Source organism: Acipenser ruthenus, chromosome 48, assembly GCF_902713425.1.
Source record: "Acipenser ruthenus chromosome 48, fAciRut3.2 maternal haplotype, whole genome shotgun sequence".
Lineage (NCBI taxonomy): Eukaryota > Metazoa > Chordata > Actinopteri > Acipenseriformes > Acipenseridae > Acipenser > Acipenser ruthenus.
The window spans coordinates 5,297,668-5,324,484 of record NC_081236.1 but is presented as its reverse complement, the minus strand read 5'-3'; the positions used below and the strand labels follow the sequence as shown (position 1 = coordinate 5,324,484).

The 26,817-nt window shown below is 41.1% G+C and overlaps 1 protein-coding gene across 2 annotated transcripts; it reads left to right on the top strand.

Moving 5' to 3' along the window:
• The first annotated feature begins 7,437 nt into the window (after positions 1–7,437).
• On the top strand, positions 7,438–23,413 carry LOC117404757 (zinc finger protein 239-like). Of its 2 annotated transcripts, XM_059014642.1 has the most exons (4): positions 7,438–7,495; positions 9,357–9,480; positions 20,562–20,842; positions 21,318–23,413. In XM_059014642.1, the coding sequence occupies exons 3-4, from the start codon at positions 20,668–20,670 to the stop codon at positions 22,127–22,129; spliced, it is 987 nt and encodes a 328-aa protein (XP_058870625.1). In that variant the 5' UTR covers positions 7,438–7,495; positions 9,357–9,480; positions 20,562–20,667; the 3' UTR covers positions 22,130–23,413. The 2 variants fall into 2 exon arrangements, with proteins under 2 accessions (XP_058870625.1, XP_034770797.1); XM_034914906.2 differs by lacking the exon at positions 20,562–20,842.
• The last annotated feature ends 3,404 nt before the right edge of the window (positions 23,414–26,817 follow it).

Below are 26,817 nucleotides of genomic sequence, written 5' to 3'. Positions count from 1 at the left end.
TAAATTGGCCAAGCCTTACAAGCAGAACGTACAAACGAGATTGCGACCTGTTAACAAGCCTCTAATCTTAAAGCTTCTGTATAATGAAACAAAGTATTTAATGCTGGGCACTTTATGACAATCTTTCTGCATGACTGTATTTACATTATTAAAGGAGTCGCTTCTGCTTTGAAATGAAAGTGATAACTACAATTTAATGGTTGGGTTGGGGTGGGGTGGGGTGGGGGGGGGGGTGTCTGTCTGTAAAACCCCCTAAATACATTTCTAGCATCAATACCTGTAAAAAAAACTATGGGGTTTATTTGATCTCAACATTGGTGGGTTTAAATCATTCAATTTGATTTCTTTCTTTCATTTGAGATGTGTAAGTATTTAAATAGTGCAATAGCTGAAGTTGTTGCTGCTACCTCGTTTGCAACTCTTGCCTGTGCTGCAGTTCAGACTCTCTCCAATGATCTTTCAATATCTGGCAGTGCTGCAGTTCAGACTCTCTCCAATCATCTAGCTGCAGTTGCACCATGTGATGTGCTGCACAGGTACCAGCACAGTATAAGATGATATCTGAACATCCTGAATCCATGTGCAGAAGGAGGGTATATCAATGTTAATTTGAGGTCTGACATTAAGATCTCTCTATATATGAATAGTCCTGTTAATTTCCACTAGAGCCAGCCTCACACTGACTGAATTGTGTTCCTTGTGAAGGGGTGTGAAATGTTTCACTCTCTCCCTGTAGCTGGGACTGTAGTCTGCTGAACATTGGGCAGGCTCTTCCCCTGGACCCCAAAGGCTTTCATTGGGAAGCTGCTCTCTGTCCACCAGCAGCTATAACACTGTGCAGTTCCAATGCGAGCTGCAGCTATAACACTGTGCAGTTCCAATGAGAGCTGCAGCTATAACACTGTGCAGTTCCAATTTGGGCTGCAGCTATAACACTGTGCAGTTCCAATCCAAGCTGCAGCTATAACACTGTGCAGTTCCAATCCAGGCTGCAGCTATAACACTGTGCAGTTCCAATCTGAGCTGCAGCTATAACACTGTGCAGTTCCAATCCGGGCTGCAGCTATAACACTGTGCAGTTCCAATCCGGGCTGCAGCTATAACACTGTGCAGTTCCAATCCGAGCTGCAGCTATAACACTGTGCAGTTCCAATGCGAGCTGCAGCTATAACACTGTGCAGTTCCAATCCGGGCTGCAGCTATAACACTGTGCAGTTCCAATCCGGGCTGCAGCTATAACACTGTGCAGTTCCAATCCGGGCTGCAGCTATAACACTGTGCAGTTCCAATCCGGGCTGCAGCTATAACACTGTGCAGTTCCAATCCGGGCTGCTCGACTGCAGGTTTATGCCCATGGTAAGTGGCATCTAAAGCAAGCCTCTCATTGTAAAGGACACACTGTCAGGATATTGTAAATGGTCACCCAGAAACTGCATTTCTTTATACGAAGGATAATACTACAAATATATGGACCACTGCAGCTTGTACCCATAATGCTCCTGGGAGAGTCCACTTTTGTGTACCTGTTTGTACTTCTCTGGATTGCAGCTCCCACTCTATAGGAAACCCAACGTTGGCTTTAATGGGGAGAACAAATGGGTTTTTGCATTTATCCACTGCTGTGCCTAGGTTACTTCCAACATCACCAGTTACATGAATGTACTGACGTGCCAGCCCACCCAGAGTGGCTTCTACGAGACTCCATTCACTCAGGCTATTGTGTGCACCTACACCAAGCGAGAACTGTGGAGCTGTCTTCTCTGCTTGTAGGTCTTGAACCCTTCACTTTGCTGCCCCCTCTTGGCAGCAGTGACTGGTGCAGCTGCAATCTGGCTTTGTTATTGTTCCAGTGGAAGCTTTAGTATGACCAGCATGTGGGGAAACCTGAATAAAATGACTTCCTGTTACTCACTTTGACCTCTCATACATTCTCAAGGAGCTGTTGCAATTGCTATTCACCTCTATAGAGTTGGTGCTCCCAGATTTAGCTTAGTTATATTATGCAGCACAATTCTTTACTAACTTTTACCAGTGACCTTCTAGAGGCTTTGTATTTTTAAGATGTTTCAGGTGCAGTCGAGGCAGACTGACTGGAGCATCATTAGTACAGTATACCACACTGTGCTCGGCTTTGTGTGGCAGCTGATACACAAAATAATGAACGAGTATTAAAGAAATGTGGTGGAATCCCTTTTATTGATTTTTAATGTTAGCCTTTAGGCGTAAATCGGGGGATGCAGTAGAAGACTCTCTCCCGCTTTGCGCTGCTTTTTTCTGATCATTTTCTTTAGTCTTACCTTCCCTCCGTGGTGTCCTGTCCGGGAAGCGTCCTCCGATCTCTTCCGGGTGGAAGCTGATCCCGGTTCATCCTTATTTAGCATTTCCAGCCAACCACACAATGCAGCGCTCGCCTCGTCAATTATTAGGGCATGGCCAGCGCTGCTCCACGTATGTTGTTGGCTGCCCATCCTGTCTATCTCTCTCTGTTTTCTACTTTAACCCAGTTTTTTTTGGAGACTCCCAAACTGCGTGCTTACCTGGTAACCCGCTTACCGTTCCAAAGCAAAAAAAACTGATCTTTATTTTCTCTTCTCGTTTTTCGTTATAGTTTGTATGTAAAAAAGGGATCTTTATTTTCTTTTCGTTTTTTTGTTGTAGTTTGTATGTAAAAAAAAAATCTTTTGTTGTTTGTTTCGAGCTTAATAACTGGCACACTGCCAGAAGGATCCAGCCAGATGGAAACTGCTTTCGGCTTCTTCTCGGGTGACAGTGACGAGCTTTCACCGGGTCAGCCCCAGCGCTAGGCTCGCTCTTCTCAGCACAGGCACCAGAACCAAGCTTTTCATTAGCAAGACCTAAGCTTTCAACTCCTCTACCCCCTAAGACGCTGTCCTACAGCAGCTGGACGCAGCTGAAGCTCCTTAAAACCCTTTTTGAAAATGGGATTCTACTACCCACTGGAGCGGATAGAGAAGAATTATTTAAAATATACTACAACACAATCTCCAACTCCTGTTTTTCCTGCTTCAAAAAAGAAATGTGTCACCCTCCCTCGACAACATTCAGCTACTGAAGTGCCTATCCCTCCTCTGCTGCTCGCCATTGATCTACCTTTCAATCAGGCAACAATCCCACTCCTCCCGACCAGGCAGCCTCACGTATCAGCTTTCGATTTGCCTGCTTCCTCTCATCGCTCCACCAGTAGGCAGCCCCGCCAGGACATCAGCTCCAGGTCTCCCTCTGCTAAACGCCGCACCCATCCCTGCATCCCACCCGGATCTCCTGCCTCCACCCTTGGCCCTCCTCCTCGGCCAAGGCAGGCTCATACTGTCTCTCCAGGCAACGCCCCGTGCTCTCAACCCAGACAGTCTCAGCCAGCAACTTCAGCCGACCTCGACGCTTTCAAAACCTCCCTTCTTCATGACATGAAAGCCCTCTTACAGCCTGTCTCGGATTCAATCAAATCCCTCAATACACGCCTCACTGCTCCTGAAACTCATCCTGACAAGACTCTTCCTCTTATTACAACAGCTTCTACATCTTCTGTCATTGAAGTAATTGACCCAAACCTTACGTTTACTCTAACCTCAGCCACTCCAGCAGACGTGCTCTATACCATCGATTCCAGACGTATCACCATTTCTCCAGCTCTACGCAAACAGATAATTGAAGGTAAAGACGTTAATCTCATTCTTGTTCTTATCGCTACTTCTGAACTTATTGACCATAGAACGGTTAGCTGTGGAGACGTGTCTGTAACTCTTAAGTCTTTCAATCCACGTCTCCTCAAGAATCATACTATGGGGGAATTTGCACTCGCCTTTTCTGCTTACCAGGATGTTTTATGCAGTGTTTTTCCCCACAGAAGAGAAGAATTAGACCACTACATGGCCTATATCATTGAACTGTCTGTCCGCTATGGGGGTACCATGTTCTACGATTAGCATAAAAGCTTTTCCGCAAAAGCAGCAGTAGTACTGGGCACCACCAACAAAGTTGGTAACTGGGCAAAACCTGACACCGACCTGTTCCACAGGATATTTAGGGGCCTTAGAGCGTATGCTTGCGTTGTATGCGCTTCCACAAGCCACTCCACCCATCTATGCCCAAAAGCGACTGCAGTTAGCTCCTCCAACACTGCATGCTTTTCTCATCCGTTTCCTTCTACAGCTAATCACGCTCCTTCCTCCTCTCCCCCACCTATTCATGCTTCAGCCCCTCCTGATCCATCCACCTCTACAGACAAGCTTGGATGGTCCATTCAATTTTCTGGTAACTGACAAATATGCAATAACTTCAACGAATCCTTTTCTAATAACATCAATTGGCGTTTTCTGCATACCTGCTCCTTCTGAGGACATGCTCATGCCAAGTCTATCCGTGTCATCCCCTGTCAAAATTCCAGTGCTGGCAGATGCCCTCAGTCTTCATCCTGACCGTTATTTGTCAACTATCTCCTCAATGGTCTCGAACACGGTTTTTCTACTGGATTATCAAGTCTCACTTCTTCTTTCACCTGCAGCAATCTTCGGTCTGCTACTTTGGACCCTCAAGCCGTTTCATCTCTAAATAAGGCCGAGCTGGAGAAAGGTTTCATGTCTGGCCCCTTCGCAGCTCCTCCTTTTCCAGTCTTCAGGATAAACCCCATTGGCATCTCTACTCAAAAAATTTGGGGGAAAAAACTTCTTATAATTGACCTGGCAGCTCCTCGAGACACCCCCACTAGCAGCATCAACAAACTCACCCCAGCGGACCAATTCTCACTTCATTACATTACACTCTGCGATGCCATTGAATTTATCAAATCGGCAGGCCAAGGAGCTTGGCTCTCAAAAGCCAACATTACCGACGCATTCAAAGTCATCCCAATCCACCCATCACTCCATCACCGTCTTCAGCAAGACAATATTCAACTGAATAACTCTCTCTCTGGCCTCCTTCAATCAGCACGTGGATTCATGGAGAACGCTCTCGCCCCATCTTCCCGTTCCTCCTACTCGACTGCCTGATCTTCATTTACTCACTTTTGCGAGCAAAATCGGATCTCTCATACCTCTTACAACCTACAGCACCTCTTCGCCTTCATCACTCACCTCAGGCTGTCTCTACGTTTAGCCCCCTCCTCTATTAGATGCTACCTAGCGGGCATTCAGTATCAATTTTGCCTTCAATTTTGCCTTCAATCTATCTCCTCTCCTTCTCTCTCGTCTGTTCCAGAGATATGCCTAACGCTCAGAGGCATAAAATATAATAATAATAATAATAATAATTTGGATTTCTCCGCTGTTCAGAATTCTCAACTCCATCAACTTCCAGCTTCCCAGCTCTAGGCCTCAAGCACTCCGATCTCTCTCAAATCCCCGGAAACCACTTTATCCTCCACATTAGATCTTCAAAAATGGACCAATTAAGCCAAGGTCAGTTTGTTCAATTTTCTAAAATTAACTCTCTTCTGTGTCATAGTTCTGCTCTGTCCAGATACCTTGCCTGCAGGATTCCATGTCTTCCGCCAGATCCCCTCTTCATCGACAGCTCCAGATGTATAGTTACGAGACACTGGTTCTCATCCCATCTATCCACCCTCTTGTCATGGATCGGGGTTTCTTCAAACTATTTCTCTCCCCATTAATTCCGGATTGGAGCAGCTACCTCCGCGGCCAGGGCAGGAATCAATTAACACTTGATTAAGTCTATGGGGCGCTGGACCTCTTCAGCTATTGAACTCTATATTACATCATCCTCTGCAGACATCGCCACAGCTCACCAAGCACTCATTAGCTTGCCCGGGGGGGCGCCCTTTCCTCCAGGCCCACCAGAGGTTTCCTCCCAGCACGGGGGGGGGGGGTTTCCACTCCACAGTGCGGACGGCTTATAGGCATAGGTTGTTTACTAACATCTCTTGTCTTTTCTTATGGCTTTTGTCTATGTGTGCGGCTTGGAGATCTCTTTTCTATCCCACGGTGCGGTTCATGTGGGGAACTGGGGGTCCTCTTTTTGGGGGGAAGTGAGTCTCACTCCCATGGCTGTCCTGGTCGGCCTCTCGTCTCAACCACTGCTGCCCAGCTGTTCCACACCGGCCTGAGGGGACCCCCAGCCACATCCTATTCTTCTGCTGCTTATGTGCTAATCCTTCCAGGCCTCAACCTTGCTGTCCCATCTCCTCTCTTCCATTTCAGGTCCAGGACCATTTCAGCCCCCTCATGCAGTGGGCCGAATCTCCACCTGCCGAGCGCGCCCCGACCGAGGGGGGGCGGGGTTCTCTGTTTTCGTCTCTCCTAAACGGACCCGAGACACTTTTCTAAAGCTCTCCACACCACCCAGATGCCAGCTTAGCTGCCTGAGGATGCTGCACTGAGTTGCGAAGGATCTGTCCTTTTGTCCTGTTCGTCCCCTTCCTGTCTCTTGCTCCACTAAACGCCCAGCAGCCAGAGGATGCTGCCTGACCCGTCGAGAGTGAGAGTCAGATTTGTTGTATGTTATGTGCCTAAACTTTGCACCTTTTCTCTCACTTTTACGTCACCAAGCAGTCAGAGGATGCTACCTGTCATCTTCAGCACTCTCAGTGTGTTTAGTTTTTTTATTGTGTATCATTAACATGATGTCTTGTCCTTTTTAAAATCAATAGCAGTTAATTAAAGCCTGGAGGAAGCGCTTTGATAATGCTGCCCCTCGAGTCTCACAGAGCAGCGCTCTCCTTGGCGTGTCTCATTGCTGATGACTCTTCTGCTGCTGTGGAGGCGGCTCTGTTGCCTGGTTTAGTTCGCAGCGCAGTCTGAGGAAGATTCTAAATCTGTGCCACTGGACAGCAGGGAGGAATACTGTCCTGTATAAAAAATAGGATACAATAATACAGTTTAAGACAAACTAAATAAAAGCATGGGGTAGAAATAGCAGAGGTTACTGCCTGGAAGTTTACTCGTAAAGAATGACCTTTCTGCTACCCTGTGCTGTATTTACCAAAAACAAGTTCACACACACTGAACCTCCAAGACTAGCGAAGAGAAAGCTATGAAACTGCACCCATGCCTACGCCATTTTGGATCTGTTTGTTACACGTCGCTCAACTTCAATTAACCTAATATACTTTAAAAAAAATATCAGGGTACCGTTAGTGTTTGAACATCTCGGTACAAAGAAGGGGACGGGAAATAACAATAACAGTACAAAACACTGATTACATATCTGCGAAAAACCCGCTGCATCGGCGCTGCTGCCTCCAGTCACAGGGCTATACCAACTCCGGCATTTCGGAGGGGTTTACCTGAATTGAAATTGTATTTGTTGGAAAAACTACAAACATCTCGTTTACGATTTTACTATTGAAATTATTTTTTAATTTTAATTAAAAGGTCTCCGATATCACAATTCTATTTGCGGTCCATATTAGATGAATTGTCAAACCGCACTGAACAGTTTGTATTTTGTGATTGGTATATTCCTCCCCCGTTCTGTGGGAGACAGACCCGTTCAGACACTGAGGGAGAGTAGAGAGGAGGTAAGCGAGTCTTCATAGAGTTGTGAAATATGTTTTAAAACTGTGGAAAGCTGTTATATTTTATTAGTTTAAAGGGGCCGGGTTGTATTTGTGAAGCGGCGTGGCTGTGCCAACGCGTTTCTTTTTATTCACATCCCCCAGTTGCAGTCTGCGTGCCATGGGCCCAGTTTTGACAAACTGAGCTCGTTTTGAAAGCATTTATTTAGTGGGTAAATGTTGTCTTTGCCGGTCTGGCTATTTTTTCTCCTGCATGTGGTTTTCTATTCCTGAGACAACGTGGAGATTAGAGCCTGGGAATCGGAATTCAGGAGCAGAGATTGGGAATTTTTAAAAACAAGATACAATATATTTTCAGTATCAAGTAACTATTCTTTCACTGACTGCAGAGTGTGATTATTATTATTATTATTATTATTATTATTATTATTTCTTAGCAGACGCCCTTATCCAGGGCGACTTACAATTGTTACAAGATATCACATTATACATTATTTCACATTATTTTTACATACAATTACCCATTTATACAGTTGGGTTTTTACTGGAGCAATCTAGGTAAAGTACCTTGCTCAGGCAGTGTCACCTGGGATTTAACCCACGACCCTCCGGTCAAGAGTCCAGAGCCCTAACCACTACTCCACACTGCTGCTGTTTAAGTAATGATTGTAACAGCGCTTTCCGAAACGTTTATACTGTGAATATTCCATTGTTTTACACTGTTAATTTGATGGACAAATACACCTGTGCCTTCTGCCAGTTCTGTTGTCAATTCAACGCTTGCCTTCTTTCTATTCCTTAAGGATATTATCTTCAAGTATTGCTCATCTTTGTTAAACTGCTTTTTGGGGTTTCCAGTTATGGTTTTGTCAATTACAGATGATGTTTCTCTGTACTTGTTGATTATGCTGAGGATACCACACCTTGAAAATCAAGTGATGTGAGCTGTTTCACTCAATGTTTTTCCTTCTTTATGCAAGTCAAGGTTGTTATAAAAGAAGAAAACACTAGTGGAGGCTTTGAGTAAATTGTTGATGCTCATAATACATCAGAGTAGAAACATGCAACATGTCTGAGACTTTTGCACAGCAGTGTACTTAAATGGGAAAAGCACTAAACTCAGTTTGCTTAAATAGGTTGCATTTCCTAAAAATGGATTATCAGACAAGATAAAAAAAAAAGGAAAACAAATGGTTAGGCAGGGACGAATACATATGGATCACATTCAGGGCTTCCACTGGATATCTACTTTAAAATACTGATGCAAACCCTATGCCAACTTGCCATCTTGTGCCATGTTTGCCCGCTGTTTTTGTATCAAAATTGGTTTTGGGCCGGGATAAGTACACATGGGAGATGTAGACGGGTTCCCCCTCTGTGAGAATCAACTTTGAAATAAGTGTCCCAGAGCAATTTGAAATCCCAAAATACCCCAGTTTCTTATTCAGTTTGTGTTACATGTGCGGGTTTATAAGAAGAAGCTGGCGAATAAGAAGACAACTTCAGCATCGTAAGGGAGACCTTGATTCCAAACTCATGCTGTGGAACATCACACAGTGTTTTTAATATTGCTGCGTGAAAGAAACATGTTTATATTTTGATACAGGATATCTGCTACTACACGAGGTTAAAGTTAATATCAGTTTACAAGCCTTGTTTTCAGATAGTGTTGCACTTCCTTGGTCACCTGGGGGATGAAATTGTCCCCTCCCCTTGAACGGCTTCTTTCACAGTAACTTAAACTGGATTCTTGTAATCTCATAGTACTGTATACATCTGCGTAAGGGAACCGAAGCTAATAATATGTGAATTATAGAAATCCCTGTTCTCCTTGAACTAAACTAACATTGTAACACATTTTCAGATGTGGAGTCGCTGCTAACAGCTCTCACCTGAAGAGAAGAAAGGACACATTCACTGAGGAGACGGTCAGAGCGAGTGACTAGAGCACTAGAGCCGTGCTGCACACCCCACTGACAATACCTGAAGTAAGTGTCTCTCTCTTTATTCATTCCACTTTTAAATCAGTTTCATACTTGGCTTATATTGTCATATTGTAACTGAGTGTGTCAGGACAGTTAATGTGTTACTTGACAGGATTGCAATTGTGTGCAATGCTTGTTTATTGTTATTCGATTTTTGCTTAATATTACAGAAAGAAACATATGTGAAAGGCTAAGAGTTTAGCACAAGAATGCGGGTTACAGTACAATTAATCTCTGTTATTGTCACAGATTAAAAAGGGCTGTTTGCTTGCTTTTAAATGATTTTTTCAATAGATCTCTTTTCCATGACTCATTTGTGACTGTTTCTTAAATCAGCAAGTTATTGCTCTGCACACAGAGGTGCCTCAAATCAATACTATGCAAGTTATTGCTCTGCACACAGAGGTGTCCTCAAATCAATACTATGCAAGTTATTGCTCTGCACACAGAGGTGTCCTCAAATCAATACTATGCAAGTTATTGCTCTGCACACAGAGGTGCCTCAAATCAATACTATGCAAGTTATTGCTCTGCACACAGAGGTGCCTCAAATCAATACTATGCAAGTTATTGCTCTGCACACAGAGGTGTCTCAAATCAATACTATGCAAGTTATTGCTCTGCACACAGAGGTGCCTCAAATCAATACTATGCAAGTTATTGCTCTGCACACAGAGGTGTCTCAAATCAATACTATGCAAGTTATTGCTCTGCACACAGAGGTGCCTCAAATCAATACTATGCAAGTTATTGCTCTGCACACAGAGGTGTCTCAAATCAATACTATGCAAGTTATTGCTCTGCACACAGAGGTGCCTCAAATCAATACTATGCAAGTTATTGCTCTGCACACAGAGGTGCCTCAAATCAATACTATGGAAGTTATTGCTCTGCACACAGAGGTGCCTCAAATCAATACTGGTAACATTCTAAACAGTTAACCTTGTTTTTAATAAGTAAAAAGTGACCATGGCCATGAAAAAAAAAAAAAAAAGCTGCATTTATCACAAACATATCTTCCTGTGTTTGTACTGAAGGGTGTATATCAATGCAGGCTGTATTATTATTGTTCTGATTATGCCTTTTCTTTACTTTACAGACAATTAAAGTTACTGTTAAAAAAGCAAAATTTTCAGTAGTCCAGCTTCCATACACTTTAGGTATCAATGGTAGATAAATGTTTCAGTCACACATTTGTAGATGAGTCACACAGTGTTTGCTCCAGGACTTACAGACTGAGGGTCAATGTGGTCCTGTGACAGGCTGGCTGCAGGGAGGAACTCAGACCAGAGAGAGAAACACACAGACAGACGATGGTGATGAGTAATGCTGAGTGCAATGGTGGCACTCAGCGTTTATTAACCGAAATAAAAGGTTTAAACAGACAGAACACAAAACAGGACACGGCACTTGCGCCAAAATAAATATATAAACAAAACGAACTAACACTTAACAAACGGTGCACGGAGACAAACAAACACGGTGAGTAAAGCAAAGACAAACGTTACGATCGATCGATCTTTCTTTCTTTCTTTCTTTCTTTCTTTCTTTCTTTCTTTCTTTCTTTCTCCTCTCTCACCCGTTCTCCATTCACGAACACCCAACCCTGAGTGAGTCAAACGTGCATCTATATATACTGTTGTGCTGGGTTTCAGTTACTAATTAATTATTCACTTGAATCCCAGCACGTGAATTCATTAGTGCAATCCCGTGCCTAAATATAATTATACAATTTAAATACTTGTGCTGCACACACCCATTTATATCCTGTGTACCAACTACAATACACCAACATTTAATACACCACACGCAACATACAACATATAACACACACACATGCACACAGGGGCGGGGCACATTGCCACAGGTCCCCACTCTAAATTTTAGGAGGACATTTTCTTCGTTGAGGGGGTCAATATGTTTTATAATTCAGAACCAACCAGCATTTCTTATTTTTGTTTGTTTTTAAATATGCCAGTAGTTTATTGACCTTTTGTTTCTGAAAAACAAAAAATAAAACTGTAAAGCTGTAGATACAACCAAGGTGTCTCTACAATACTCACTGTCACTTTTGGGGAAAATATTGATAAATGTGTCGCAGTGATGCTGGTGTATCACTGAGTAGAGGACATTCATTGTACCAGATCACATTAGAACAGGGGTTTTCAATCTTTTTAAGCTGCGTACCCCTTTCCAAAACAGTAGTCCACCGCATACCCCTGCTGAGATAGTCAGTCATAATAAAATTAAAACAGAAAAAAAGATTTGTACAATAACATGATACAACAAAACACACAAGCCTTGGAGTGTGCGATGGATAAAATTATAAAAGTTACAGTATTATAATGGAAAAAAATATATATTATATTTACTTTTGGATAAAAAAAATAGTCCCTCAAACAGGTTTCTAGTTGTTGGAAACATCAACATAATTTTATTGTAACTGCTAATTAATTAAAATCAACGAAGCCTCTGTGCTAAACTCAGTCACTCAGAAATGACATAGGACTATTCCATGATAGCAAATGGCAATCATGTATTTTAATTGATAATAAAATTACAGAAAAGGCGGCAAAGAAAAGTTCACTATCCATGCATCTCTACAGCTGATCTCATTACGAAAACATTTTGGCAGTTTTGTAATTCTTGGTGACTAAAACGTACAGTAATGATACTAATTAAATAATAATAAAACGCTTACCTAGTATCAGTGTGATGGATGTCCCTGCTTGTTACCACACAAATCATTGATGATGGCAGGGAAATTGGAGAGAGCTTCAGTCGCAAGACATTTTTGGCATTTTTAATCTCTGATGGTATTTTGTCTTGATTGCCCTTTGCTAGTAGTGTACTAGTATTGAGCCAACAATCCATATTTCTTCACTGGATTGAAAACTAAAAACTCTCACACAAGACGTAATGGCTTGTCAAATTAGACTGCATGGCAATACTTCGGTCTCTGATTTGAAATGAGCCAATAGTACTTAAGTTACAATAAACTTTAATCGGGTCATTGAAAAAAAATATATATCGACTTGCAGGCATGAACACACACAGGAAATAAAATGAGTTAAAGACTAGGCTTTTAGTTTTTTTATATATATATATATATATATATATATATATATATATATATATATATATATATATATATATGTACATATGTGTATATGTATATATCATATATATTTTTTTTTTTATCCCAAAGACAGACTGCAGTAACCGTCCAACTGTTTATATGATATTTAAACAACAGGGTCTATTTATAATGTACATATTTAATATGTAAATTAGCCATGTGTGCACTGAACGCTCTGTCACAGCACACGAGTCTGGTGTTAGCGATTAAATGTTGATTACATAATAAAAGTTTGCAATAGATTGGGAAGTGGTACTAAATAAAATACTAAGTAAAATACCCCAATTTAAAAACCGCTGCATTAGAAGAAACCACATTACCAACAGATGCAGTTTAGTAGTCGTATTTAAATGCCATTGTCCTTACTGGTAAATTCTTACCTTCCAGCTGCCCCTTTATTTTGACAATTGCCATATGAAAAATGGCATTTCTTTTTACATTTCATTCTTAGCCCCCAAGTAAATATTTTGTACAGTTTTCAAAGCAATGTTTGCTTTATTTTTACCACACGTTGGTGTTGTTGATATGATAAATGCGTATCTGCTTCAGGTACTGTATTTAATTTTTTTCAAGGTTAAACGATGGCCCGTGTTACACAGAACACTAAAAATAAAATGTCAAATATACAATATGTATTTCGTTGGTTTTGTGGATTTGCTATATTTTAATACTTCACATAATGATATGGTTTTGAAAATTCTACTTACCAAAACCGTGACTGCACGTGAACTGTATTACATAATTTCCTTTATTCTGATTCCAGTGGTGTTATCTCAATGCAAGATGTATTATATATAGTGCTGTATAAAATCACATACACTGATATATAAAATATATATTTTTTTTACCATGCCATTATAGGCCTACTGGCGAAATGGCCAAGAGACAGTTGGTGCTTAACACATACTGAATTATTTTTGCATTTTTTGTCATAGAAGAGACACATTTCACATATTTTATAACGTTACCGTAGTCTACTTTTTTTTTTTTTTTTTTTTTTTAATCGATGCGGTTTTCGTTTCACAAATCTACTGCACTTCGTCTATAAACTGTATTGCAGTACGCACAAGTTCAAATTTCTCCCATTCACTTTACAGCGGATGAATTTCACAGTATTTTTAAGCACAAATATAATAGCCTACATTTCAACAGTCACTTCTGAAGCTGATTACTTATTCTTCCAGAAGTAATGGTCGGGTGTAACAGAGATACAAGGTTATATTTGCACCGGGCCATGTTGTTAACAAGCCTGATGTCATCCAGGCTTTACTGTGAAACTGACTGTAACCAGGGAGGGTGTGAGCGCATTCTACTGGACTGGAGAATAAAAACACGGGAGTTTAATTATGAAAACGCAAGTGTAAACAAACAAGTAAAAAAGATTAGCCTGTCGCCAGACATGTCATGTTAATACAAAATGCATTAATTTACTGCGTATTGGTATTGCGTCTCGTCTGGGAAGGGGGACATACGGGTGCGTTAAGAGAAATTCAGCGGGACAGTTTTTTAATTCAGGGGGCATTGGCACAATGGCGCGGCCTAGAGCGAACACTGATCACATTTTGACTCTATGGGTATATAGTACGAAGTTCCTAATATTATGTTTTCTTGGGGATAAAGGAAATATTTTACAGTAATTCAAAATAATGGTGTTTAAATAAAACCAAATCACACTAGCAAAAGACGTTGCGTTTTTATCCGCGCCGCAAACAAAAATACAAATAATAATAAATATATATATATAGGGGTGGGACACTCCGCCACAGTGCTCCTTGTGTAAGTGGTGATTTATACAGTAACAGTGAGTGCTCCTTGTGCAAGTGGTGATTTATACAGTAACAGTGAGTGCTCCTTGTGTAAGTGGTGATTTACACAGTAACAGTGAGTGCTCCTTGTGCAAGTGGTGATTTATACAGTAACAGTGAGTGCTCCTGTCCAACCACTCTCTGCTTGACCCTCTCCAATCTGGCTTCCGCTCTGCTCACTCCACTGAAACCGCCCTCCTGTCTGTCACCAACTCACTTAAATGTGCCCGAGCTGCCTCTCTCTCCTCTGTCCTAATTCTCCTCGACCTCTCTGCTGCCTTTGACACTGTTGATCACTCTATTCTACTATCATCTCTTGCTGACCTGGGGATCTCTGGCACTGCTCTGGCCTGGTTCTCCTCCTACCTCTCCAACCGCACTTACCAGGTAACCTGGCGTGGAGCAACCTCCACACCTCACCCTCTCTTAACTGTAGTCCCCCAAGGGTCAGTCTTGGGTCCTCTCCTGTTCTCTCTCTACACCCGCTCCCTGGGCCCCCTCATCGCATCCTATGGTTTCTCATACCATTTCTATGCTGATGATGCTCAGATTTTCCTCTCCTTCCCCACCTCTGACTCCACCATCTCCTCCCGTATCTCTACCTGTCTGTTTGCTATTTCCTCCTGGATGCACTCGCATCACCTCAAACTCAACCTCTCTAAATCTGACCTCCTTTTCTTTCCCTCCTCCTCCCCCTCCTCTGATCTCTCTATCTCTGTTCCTCTGGAATCTACCACACTCTCTCCCTCTTCCTCCGCTAAGAACCTTGGAGTCACCCTGGACCCCTGCCTCTCTTATTCCCAACACATCTCCACTCTGGCACGCACTTGCCGATTCTTCCTAAGCAACATCCGAAGAATCCGACCATTCCTCACCAACTATGCTACAGCTCCTGGTCCAGGCCCTGGTACTCTCCCGCCTAGACTACTGCAACTCCCTCCTGGCTGGCCTCCCTGCGTCCGCCACCCGTCCGCTCCAGCTCATCCAGAACTCTGCTGCCCGCCTGGTGTTCTCTCTGCCTCGCTTCGCCCACGCTACTCCACTACTCCGCTCGCTCCACTGGCTCCCGATCACCGCTCGCATCCAGTTCAAGACTCTTGTACTAGCCTACAGATGCCTTGACCAGACTGCACCCAGCTACCTCCAGACCCTCATCTCTCCCTACACCCCCACTCGACCTCTCCGCTCCGCCTGCACTAGAAGACTAGCTCTACCTCCGCTACGCTCCCCTGCCTCCCGAGCCCGCTCCTTCTCCACCCTTGCTCCGCAGTGGTGGAATGACCTTCCTACAGATGTCAGGACTGCCCAGTCCCTGACCACATTCCGGCGCCTCCTTAAGACTCACCTCTTCAAAGAGCACCTGTAGAACTCCTCTGTTTGTATCCTGGGACACTATCACCCTTCATGTAAATGTGCTTTATTTTGCTCTTATCAGCCCCCTATTTTACTGCATTTAATCCTGTACTTCAGAATACTGTAATCTGCCAAGTTTTTAACCTGTAGTACTTTGTATTTAATCACATCCTGATGTAACTGTCACTATTTAATCATATCCTCATGTAACTATCACTATTATCTGCTGTATTATTTAATTGTGGTATGTCACACTTGTACTTTGCTTGAACAAAAGTTATTGTATTTCTTGCTCTTATTGTATTACTTGTATTGTAACGCTTGAAATGTTTTTGCTTGCGATTGTAAGTCGCCCTGGATAAGGGCGTCTGCTAAGAAATAAATAATAATAATAATAATAATAATAATAAATAATAATAATAATAATAATGCTCCTTGTGCAAGTGGTGATTTATACAGTAACAGTGAGTGCTCCTTGTGTAAGTGGTGATTTATACAGTAACAGTGAGTGCTCCTTGTGCAAGTGGTGATTTATACAGTAACAGTGAGTGCTCCTTGTATAAGTGGTGATTTACACAGTAACAGTGAGTGCTCCTTGTGTAAGTGGTGATTTATACAGTAACAGTGAGTGCTCCTTGTGTAAGTGGTGATTTATACAGTAACAGTGAAACAGTAGTGTAGTGCAGTCCGGGGTTGATGCTGGCTGAATAGTGACAGCTCCCAGATTTAGTCTTCTATAAATGATAAGAGTGACAATTAATAGACAGACAGATACAACACGACAAAAACTCATGGTTACTTTCGGCTTTTACCGTCCTTTACAGGTCTTTCACAACCATAACAAAGGAACAGATCGCTCGGCCACATCCCCTGATATCGCTGGTTCCCAAACATTTTTTGTTGCTCCCCCTTTCAAATAAACAGTACAATATTTAAAAAAATATGATTTTTCTAAAATAACATATTGTAACGTTGAATGTAAAATGAAGCAGGTGCTACACAGGCAGTAGCTTTCTGTTCTAATTCAGCAGCTTATTAGCACAGGATAAATAAACCATTAAGGACCACATCTAAGCAAAACAATATAATAAAATCTCTCTGTGCTGAATTCCAGTTTACCTTTCGATCTCACTGAGACAACCTCTGTCACTCACTCGGTCGCACAACTGTGTTGAGGCACGCGCTCCTATTTATCACTTCACATTAAACCACGCCCTCCATCCGTCTTCACAAATCCCAGGCATGCCATTTGGACCACAATAAAGTTATATATTTAAGATGGATACACTTCGCTATTTGTACTTGTATTAACATAGTCGCTTATTCTCGTTCTTCATTCCACATTTAAATGAGAAAGTAAGGATGTGGAGGGTTTAAAGCCCATTTAATTGTTTGACAGCCAAACCCCATCATTTAAACTGATTTTACTATTATTCGTAGTATTGTTATTACAGTATATCTTTTATTTTTATCACGGTCTGGTTTTACTAGTAGTAACACCCTTAGTGCTTAATCTACGATCACTGAAATGCATTTCAATTTGTTTGTTTGTGCAATAGAAGGTATACTGTATTGACAATACTACAATAATAATAGTAATAAAATCAGTTTAATTGACAGTGTTGCTGTGAAGCAACTAATGGGCTTTTAAATCCTCCCAAGTCCTTGACTTCGCATTTAATAAAAGCAGAATAAAGAACGAGAAAACGAGGGTGAAACATTTTAGTAAGTGACTAGTCTTTATTAATGTTAATGCAATTATGAACAGTAATTGTGATATTTGTCCTGCTTAATATTTTTCATAAAATATTTCTTTAATAAAATGTTGCACCCTCGTTTGTCTGTTTTCTACATTCTGCACACAGCAAAACCTGTAAATGAAACTAAAAACAAAGACTCACCCCCCCCCCCCCCTTATTTATAAAATGCATATGTATCTAAATCTAGTTTTTTGGGGGGATTTTATTTGTGAACAAAATGTATTTGATATTAAAACCCGTCGCTGCTGCACTTTGTAGGAACTGTTGCCGTGATTATCTCCACAACTTTCAAATGAAAGAAGGCTGGGTGATAGACTCGCTGTGCTACGGTCTGAAACAACATAAGCTCTGAAAACCTCTGCCTTATGTACCTTCAGTCATGCCCCTTTCAGTAGCGAGTGCAATCACGTATCCTCCAATCCATGACTGACACATCGCCTACCGCAGTAAGGCGCTGACTTCTAGTATTGTGGCTTTGCCCCCTTTTTAGATGGCCGACTTCCGACTGACCCTGGAATGAACTGTCAAACCATCCAGTTTGGGGCACACTGTTCCTGTTGTACCATGCCCTCACAGGTCGGGAGGGAGATTCTTGACTCTTGTATTCATTCGCTCTCTGTCACACACATCCATAACATTTTCTTGGTAATGTTTGTATAAAAGTTTGTATACTACATTATATTTTTTTTCAAACTTTCTCTGCAACGCTAACTTTTTAAAATGTATGTTCTGGAACAAAAATGTTGACCCTTTCTTAATAGTAAGTGCCCAGATTATTATTATGGACGTGACTGGTAGTAAGCTTGATGAGATTGCAAAGTAATCCCATGTCTTATAATGCACAAGCTAAATATTAATTGGAATCACTAAAGGGCACCATAGCACATATAAACAGATCATAAACCGATCAAACAATCGTGTCACTCATTTTAATGGTGGTTAAAGTGTTACATTTGTCTTACAATGTCTTACATTTTTCTGTTCATGTTAACGCTTCTCCTTAGTAAAATGTCCAGCACCGTGCAGTGCTACTAATTAAAATGACTGTGTTAGTGGCAATGTGCTGAAAGCACATGTATACTACATGCAAGGGTTACTTTGAAATGTTATATAATTATTTGATTTACTGTGCGATCCCCCAAATACACGTGCCTTTAAACTGAAGTCTCATTGTGTTAGTTCAGTCACTTCATTCAAAGCACTTGCATTTCACTTTTCATTTTGCATCGCGTTATTATAACAATTTAGTGTTGTCTCTGTTTTTAACTACTTGTAGCATGTTTTTGTTTTTGTTTGCATTGATGTTCACTGACAACGAAAGGGAAGGGGGTGTTTGTAATCTGATTGGCCGCAGTGTTAAAAAAATTAAATAAATAAATAAATAAAAAATAACCTTTCCGTTCTAGTTTCTCTGTCTCTCACTCGGTCACTGCTGGCAGGTCATGTGGTAATTTATCAGCAGTTCAGAAAGCTTTCACAGAATACTGCATTCTTACACAGTAGATCCATCTACATTCAGCATTAAGAGAACCTCATTAGAGGTGTATTTATTATATTCTTAATTTATTAATATGAAAAAAATTAAATACAACGTTTATTAAATCTTGTCAGTCTTGCTGACCGAATTACCAGACTTTTCACTTAAACCTTATCTTGTTTGTGTCCCATATGCAAAATGTAGTGTGTACGTAATACAAATTAAATCAAGTGTAGTCATAATTGTATGCGTATTTCGTGATATTAAAAAAAAAAAATGTCCATTTTAAAGTTTTATTTTTAAACAAGATTAATTTTATTACAGTTCAGACACCGTCACATCTATAATGCTGAACTTTGGTTTGTACTATTAAAATATTATATTCATATAATAATAGATGTTCATTAATATGATTTTGGGGAGCAGCCAGATCACAGACTTTTGAGAACATGTAAAGTGACCCAGCAGTGCTTGTCCATTTCTGTCACATCCAGAACGTGAGTTTCTTTGGGCAATAAAAAATTTTGAACAATAGAATAAAAAGCACTTTATCTAAATCATCTATAATATTTCTTTAGTTAATTAAATGAGTCCTTGTGTGGCAGGCTGGCTGGGCGGTGATGTCAGACAGAAGCAGGGACGGGAAAAATACTGACACCATGCAAGTACTGCAGTTTTAAATAATAAAGACGCGGCGCACCGTTTATTCAAATACAAAAATAAATCAAAGGTTTAAACAAAAGGAAACTTGCTCACTGAGCGAAAAATAAATATTTTAAATAAAACAAATCACAAACACAAAATACTAATACAGGTCAGGCTGGGCAGTCGCTGTCACTGTTCCTGTATATTTTAAAGCTTGTTTTCTCTCTCCACTCTCGATCCTAATACACCCACCCCAAGGGTAGAGAGCTGCAGGCATTTATGCAGGTGACCGAGCACCAATCTTAAAATTAACAAAACCACACGGCTACGCCGTCATCTATAAATACAATAATAAATACAAAAACAATAACAAAACCTGCAGCGTTTCGCCAGCATATTTACACAACTAAATCATAAAACAAACACAAAACAATAATCTGCACAGGAGTGGAGGGGGGAAACCCCGTTCTAAAAATAATAAACCCTGTACAGGGCTGCTTGCCCTGTTACACCTTGTGTATGGTTGCAAAGTTAAGTTTTGTTATAAAAAGAAAGCTAGACAAGTTAGTTTTTTTTCTGAGGGTATTCGGCGATCAGAAGTACAAGCTTACCGGAAACCTTACTAAATCATCCAAAATGTTTATAAACCCAAAAATAAATTAACAAAATATTCATAGGATAAACATCACAGATGACTCTCCAAAAAATGCATTTCACTAAAGCCCCAGACCAATACAAATACCTTTTATTATGAGGTGCAGCATTTCAGTATCTTAGGTTTCGGTTTGCGATTACCATGTATAACATGGGTTTAAAGTGCAGCATTAACAGAGAGCAGACTAAATTGCTTTACATAACCAAGAATGCTTATTGACCCAAAAGAGAACTTTATTTATTTTTTACAGAAGATGTTGATGAGTTGACAGATCTCTGATGGTGAACTTCTTCACATTACGCACCCATCACAATTTGGTGTAAAATGATCCTGATACACAAGCCGAAAGTCACGTTATGTCAGTCAGACCTCAAACAGGTAGAATGCTCACCAGAGCAGAAGGGTTAAAATCAACAAAAGATGGTGCCTCCCTTCCAAATCGAGGCAGATCATTCCACACCTGTGGGGCTCTGAAGCTGAATCCTCTGCCACCTGACTTCTTTCTCTGTATGCATGGATTACTTTTCATGGGTAAGAAAATAAGTGGGACTTATTGTTTACATTTCCGTATAAGACGAGTTTAATGTGTAAATGTAGACAATAACACCTGTTTCTTTAAATGTCCCATATGCATGTTTTCAATGCTGACAAAATGCAATCTTAATTGGCACTGAATGACCACCTTGGAGTAGAAACACACAAGTGACACAAATGACAGGCTTGCTGTTGATTTAAACACTTCCACCTCTGTGTTTTGGGAGGGGAAATGTCTTCACACAAGGGGTGGTTGATATGATGTCATCTGGCACGCACTGCAGTTCAGGGGCTATGTGTGCACATACAGGGCCAAAGCCAGCCTAGGACTGTGCTCAAGTGTAAACATGGGGCTCAAATGATAAGAATCTTTGAATCTGATCAAACTTAAGCCAGTTCAGGTCTGACTTGTAAGTGTAAACGCACCAATAGGGAACAGATCATAATACTTAATTTTATTTTCTGTTTTCAGGACAGTCTTATCTTGGAACAAAGATGGAGTCTGTTTATATTAAGCAGGAGGGGGTTCTGGAATTGGTACCTATCTGCATTAAACAGGAGATGCCTGAACTGGACCCTGTCCACATTAAAGAAGAGTCTGAACTGGTGCCTGTCCACATTAAAGAGGAAAATACTGAACTGGACCCTGTCCACTTTAAAGAAGAGACTGAACTGGTGCCTGTCCACATTAAAGAGGAAAATACTGAACTGGACCCTGTCCACATTAAAGAGGAAGAGACTGAACTGGAGCCTGTCCACATTAAAGAAGAGTCTGAACTGGAGCCAGTCCACAGTAAAGAGACTATTGACTTGTTTAAGGATACAGACAATATATCCCAGCCAAAGATGTCACGTCAATGTGCTGAATGTGGGAAGGTCTTTAGTAAGTCAAGACACCTAAAAAAACATCAGCGAATTCACACTGGAGAGAAGCCGTATCGCTGTATTGATTGTGGGAAGAGCTTCATTGAGTCAGGAAACCTAAAAAGACACCAGCGAATTCATACTGGAGAGAAGCCGTATCACTGTACTGAATGTGGTAGAAGCTTCATTGAGTCAGGAAGTTTAAAAAGGCACCAGCGAATTCACACTGGAGAGAAGCCGTATCACTGTCTTGAATGTGGGGAGCACTTCAGTCGGCTAGGAAATCTAAAAATACACCAACGAATTCACACTAGAGAGAAGCCGTATCACTGTTTTGAATGTGGAGAGAGCTTCAGTTGGTTTGGAAGGCTAAATATACACCAGCAAATTCACACTGAAGCCAGCCTCTCTCCCTCCTAGTCCCTCACCTCTCCATCCTACTTATTTTAGTGTGTGGAGAGCTGACTGGGGCAGTGATTCAAGAATTTCATGGAATGGTGTAACAATACACATGTCTCTCTCCTCACTCACTCATATGAATGTGTCCCCATGAGTGAGAGCCAGCCTGTATACTTTGCTGAGTGTTTAAATACTGAGAAACTCCAACCTTGTTGTATACTGGAGCCCTTCTTCAGTGCAGTGGGATTTAATGGGTAGATTGCTGTATATGCAATTATGAGGACAGCTCCACAATGGTAGAGCTGTTTACTGTGAAATATATATGCATAACATACATGCTTCACCATTACCATTATTACTACATTCATAGTTTATACAGTTTGTGAATAATTGATAAAAACAATCTGCAGAATGCAGTTGCCTCATTAAGCAGCTTCTTAAAGGATCCCAGGGTGTCGGCTTCAACAACATTATTGGGAAGTTGGTTCCAGACCCTCACAATTCTCTGTGTAAAAAAGTGCCTCCTATTTTCTGTTCTGAATGCCCCTTTATCTAATCTCCATTTGTGACCCCTGGTCCTGGTTTCTTCTTTTTTCAGGTCGAAAAAGTTCCCTGGGTCGACATTGTCAATACCTTTTAGGATTTTGAATGTTTAAATCAGATCACCACGTAGTCTTCTTTGTTCAATTATTTTAGCCTGTCTGCGTACGACATGCCTTTTAAACCTGGGATAATTCTGGTTGCACTTCTTTGAACTCTTTCTAGAGCAGCAATATCCTTTTTGTAACGAGGTGACCAGAACTGGGGACGCAGCTGAGAACAGACCAGACTCAGGGATTTTGTTTTAGTTACAATAACAAGATGAGAAACATTATACACAGAACTCTGGTTTTGTTTCTATGAATATATTAAGACGTAGAATCTCTTTGCATTGTGTTGCAATTTAAACATTTTCACTTAACATATTAAAAAGCTCAGCTTTCTATTAGAAATAGACTACAGCTATGACCAAAGCTATCCTCACTGTAGAATGAACAAAATGTGCTTTATAAATGTCGAATGCAACCTGAATAATGTTTAACCCTTTGCGGTCCATTGTCAGACTGGGTCCGACATTGCAATTATTCCTCACAGGTCCTTTGTCGGACTGGGTCCGACATCATTATAGCAACGCAATAAACGGGTGTTTAGTCGTTTTTTCTCCGGAAAAAGCCGAGAAAACCATTCAATTGCCGAGTGGTAGCGACAGGAGCCGAGACAAGTCGGAAAAAAAAAAAAAAAAAAAAAAAAGGCGTTTTTCATGAATAGTCATACATGGTATCAGGTATCAGATAATGGGCGTCCATAGTAAACAAGCTGGCTAAGTGCGTCAGCGCACTGAGACTATCATGGACATTTGCAGAGCTTTTTTCAGATGTTATAGTAATAAAATAATGACTTGGATCGCATTATTGAGGAGTTTGGTGATAAAACGAGTGATCTGGAGATGATCGATCGGTATGTACGACTATTATTATTATTATTATTTATTTCTTACATAGCTGAAAGCTATAGCAAACAAAAGGCTGGGGCGGGGCTGGAGATGCCTAGTGTGTGCTTTGTTGATATGCAGGGCCATTTAAACCCGTTTGACTGTGAAAAAAAATACTTTTAAACAGCGTGTATAAAATTAACTGCGCGTGTGAAAATAAATTAGACCTGGCGTGCCTGACGCGCGATTAATAAATGGACCGCAAAGGGTTAACATATTAAATTACACACCGCTTTGTAGTTTTCCATATCCTGAAAAGTGTTGAATTTAAATGAAGGGAAGTAATGTTAAAACTGTACAATGCATTAGTAAGAACATAAGAACATAAGAAAGTTTACAAACGAGAGGAGGCCATTCAGCCCATCTTCCTCGTTTGGTTGTTAGTAGCTTATTGATCCCAGAATCTCATCAAGCAGCTTCTTGAAGGATCCCAGGGTGACAGCTTCAACAACATTACTGGGGAGTTGGTTCCAGACCCTCACAATTCTCTGTGTAAAAAAGTGCCTCCTATTTTCTGTTCTGAATGCCCCTTTATCTAATCTCCATTTATGACCCCTGGTCCTTTTTTCTTTTTTCAAGTCAAAGAAGTCCCCTGGGTTGACATTGTCTATACCTTTTAGGATTTTGAATGTTTGAATCAGATCGCCGCGTAGTCTTCTTTGTTCAAGACTGAATACATTCAATTCTTTTAGCCTGTCTGCATACGACATGTCTTTTAAACCCGGGATAATTCTGGTTGCTCTTCTTTGCACTCTTTCTAGAGCAGCAATATCCTTTTTGTAACGAGGTGACCAGAACCTCGTTACAAAAACCTCATCTAGAATATTGTGTTCAGTTCTGGTCACCTCATTACAAAAAGGATATTGCTGCTCTAGAAAGAGTGCAAAGAAAAGCGACCAGAATTATCCCGGGTTTAACCCTTTGCGGTCCTATGTCGGATCAGGTCCAACATTACAATTTTCCCTTTCCGGTCCGAAGTCGGACATCAAAAAGACGTAAAAAAAACGGTCTCTATTCGTTTTTTCTCCGAAAAAGAAGAGAAAACCATTCAATGGCAGAGTGAGGCCGATAGGAGCTGAGAGATGCCGGGGGGGAAAAAAAGGGGGGGGGAGGGTGATCTCAGTAATACACATAGCTCCGGCACCACAGAGATAACACGGACATAAACAAACAAGATAGCTGCTTCTGCATCCAGCGCTCAAAGAATATCACAGGCATTTGCAGAGCTTTTTGAGTAACAGTAATAAAATAATGACTTGGATCGCATTATTGAGGAGTTTGGTGGTAAAACGAGTGATCAGGAGATGATTGATCGGTATGCACGACTATGAAGAGGTATGTGAAAAATACAGCGAACAAGGGGTGGGGCGGGGCTGGAGATGCACTACTGAGTGTCCTGTTGATATGCAGTGCCTTTCAAACCTGTTTTACTGTGAAAAAAATACTTTTTAACAGCACGTCTAAAATAAACTGCGTGAGAAAATAAATTGGACCGGACGTGCCTGAGACGCGCTGAATAAATGGACTGCTAAGGGTTAAAAGGCATGTCGTATGCAGACAGTCTAAAATAATTGACTCTATTCAGTCTTGAACAAAGAAGACTACGTGGTGATCTCATTCAAGCATTCAAAATTCTAAAAGGTATTGACAATGTTGACCCAGGGAGCTTTTATGACCTGAAAAAAGAAACAAGGACCAGGAGGCACAAATGGAGATTAGATAAAGGGGCATTCAGAATAGAAAATTGGAGGCACATTTTTAAACAGAGAATTGTGAGGGTATGGAACCAACTCCCCAGTAATGTTGTTGAAGCTGACACCCTGGGATCCTTCAAGAAGCTGCTTGATGAGATTCTGGGATCAATAAGCTACTAACAACCAAACGAGCAAGATGGGCTGAATGGCCTCCTCTCGTTAGTAAACTTTCTTATGTTCTTATGTTTTACAGTAACAGAGCTGGTGCTTTTATGGAATCACCATTGGCTGTTTATTCCTTTTGGTTGCTTGTATTTTGTATCAGAATGCTCTCATTACAGTGGCAATACAGTACATCCTAAATCAAGCTTTGCTATTTAGAAAGGGTTTCATTGAAATTGTATTTGAGTTCCTGTACGTTTCCAGTATCTCTGTATATAAAGGACACATTATTATGTTTCCATTACCTCTGTATGTAAAAAGTTTGTAATTTTTAAACTGCCAGATTCCTGAGATAAAGATCTGCAGTGGAACTGAACAAACCCAAAGGAGACATTGAAATGAGAAATGGAATTCCTTTGCTAGTGTATCATGATGTAAGCCCTGGAGTGTGGGCTCAGTCTTCATGAAATGAGAAATGGAATTCCTTTGCTAGTGTATCATGATGTAAGCCCTGGAGTGTGGGCTCAGTCTTCATGAAATGAGAAATGGAATTCCTTTGCTAGTGTCTCATGATGTAAGCCCTGGAGTGTGGGCTCAGTCTTCATGAAATGAGAAATGGAATTCCTTTGCTAGTGTCTCATGATGTAAGCCCTGGAGTGTGGGTTCAGTCTTCATGAAATGAGAAATGGAATTCCTTTGCTAGTGTCTCATGTTGTAAGCCCTGGAGTGTGGGCTCAGTCTTCATGAAATGAGAAATGGAATTCCTTTGCTAGTGTATCATGATGTAAGCCCTGGAGTGTGGGCTCAGTCTTCATGAAATGAGAAATGGAATTCCTTTGCTAGTGTCTCATGATGTAAGCCCTGGAGTGTGGGCTCAGTCTTCATGAAATGAGAAATGGGATTCCCTCTGTATCATGGAATTCCTTTGCTAGTTTATCATGATGTAAGCCCTGGAGTGTGTGCTCAGTCTTCATGAAATGAGAAATGGAATTCCCTCTGTATCATGGAATTCCTTTGCTAGTGTATCATGATGTAAGCCCTGGAGTGTGGGCTCAGTCTTCTCTGCTGCCTGCTTGTTCTCAGTGTGTGAGTTCAGCTGCATTTCCAGTGTCCTGAGCTGGGCTTTGAACCCACTGGGGACGCAGCTGAGAACAAACCAGACTCAGGGATTTTGTTTTAGTTACAATAACAAGATGAGAAACCTTATACACAGAACTCTGGTTTTGTTTCTATGAATATATTAAGACGTAGAATCTCTTTGCATTGTGTTGCAATTTAAACATTTTCACTTTACATATTAAAAAGCTCAGCTTTCTATTAGA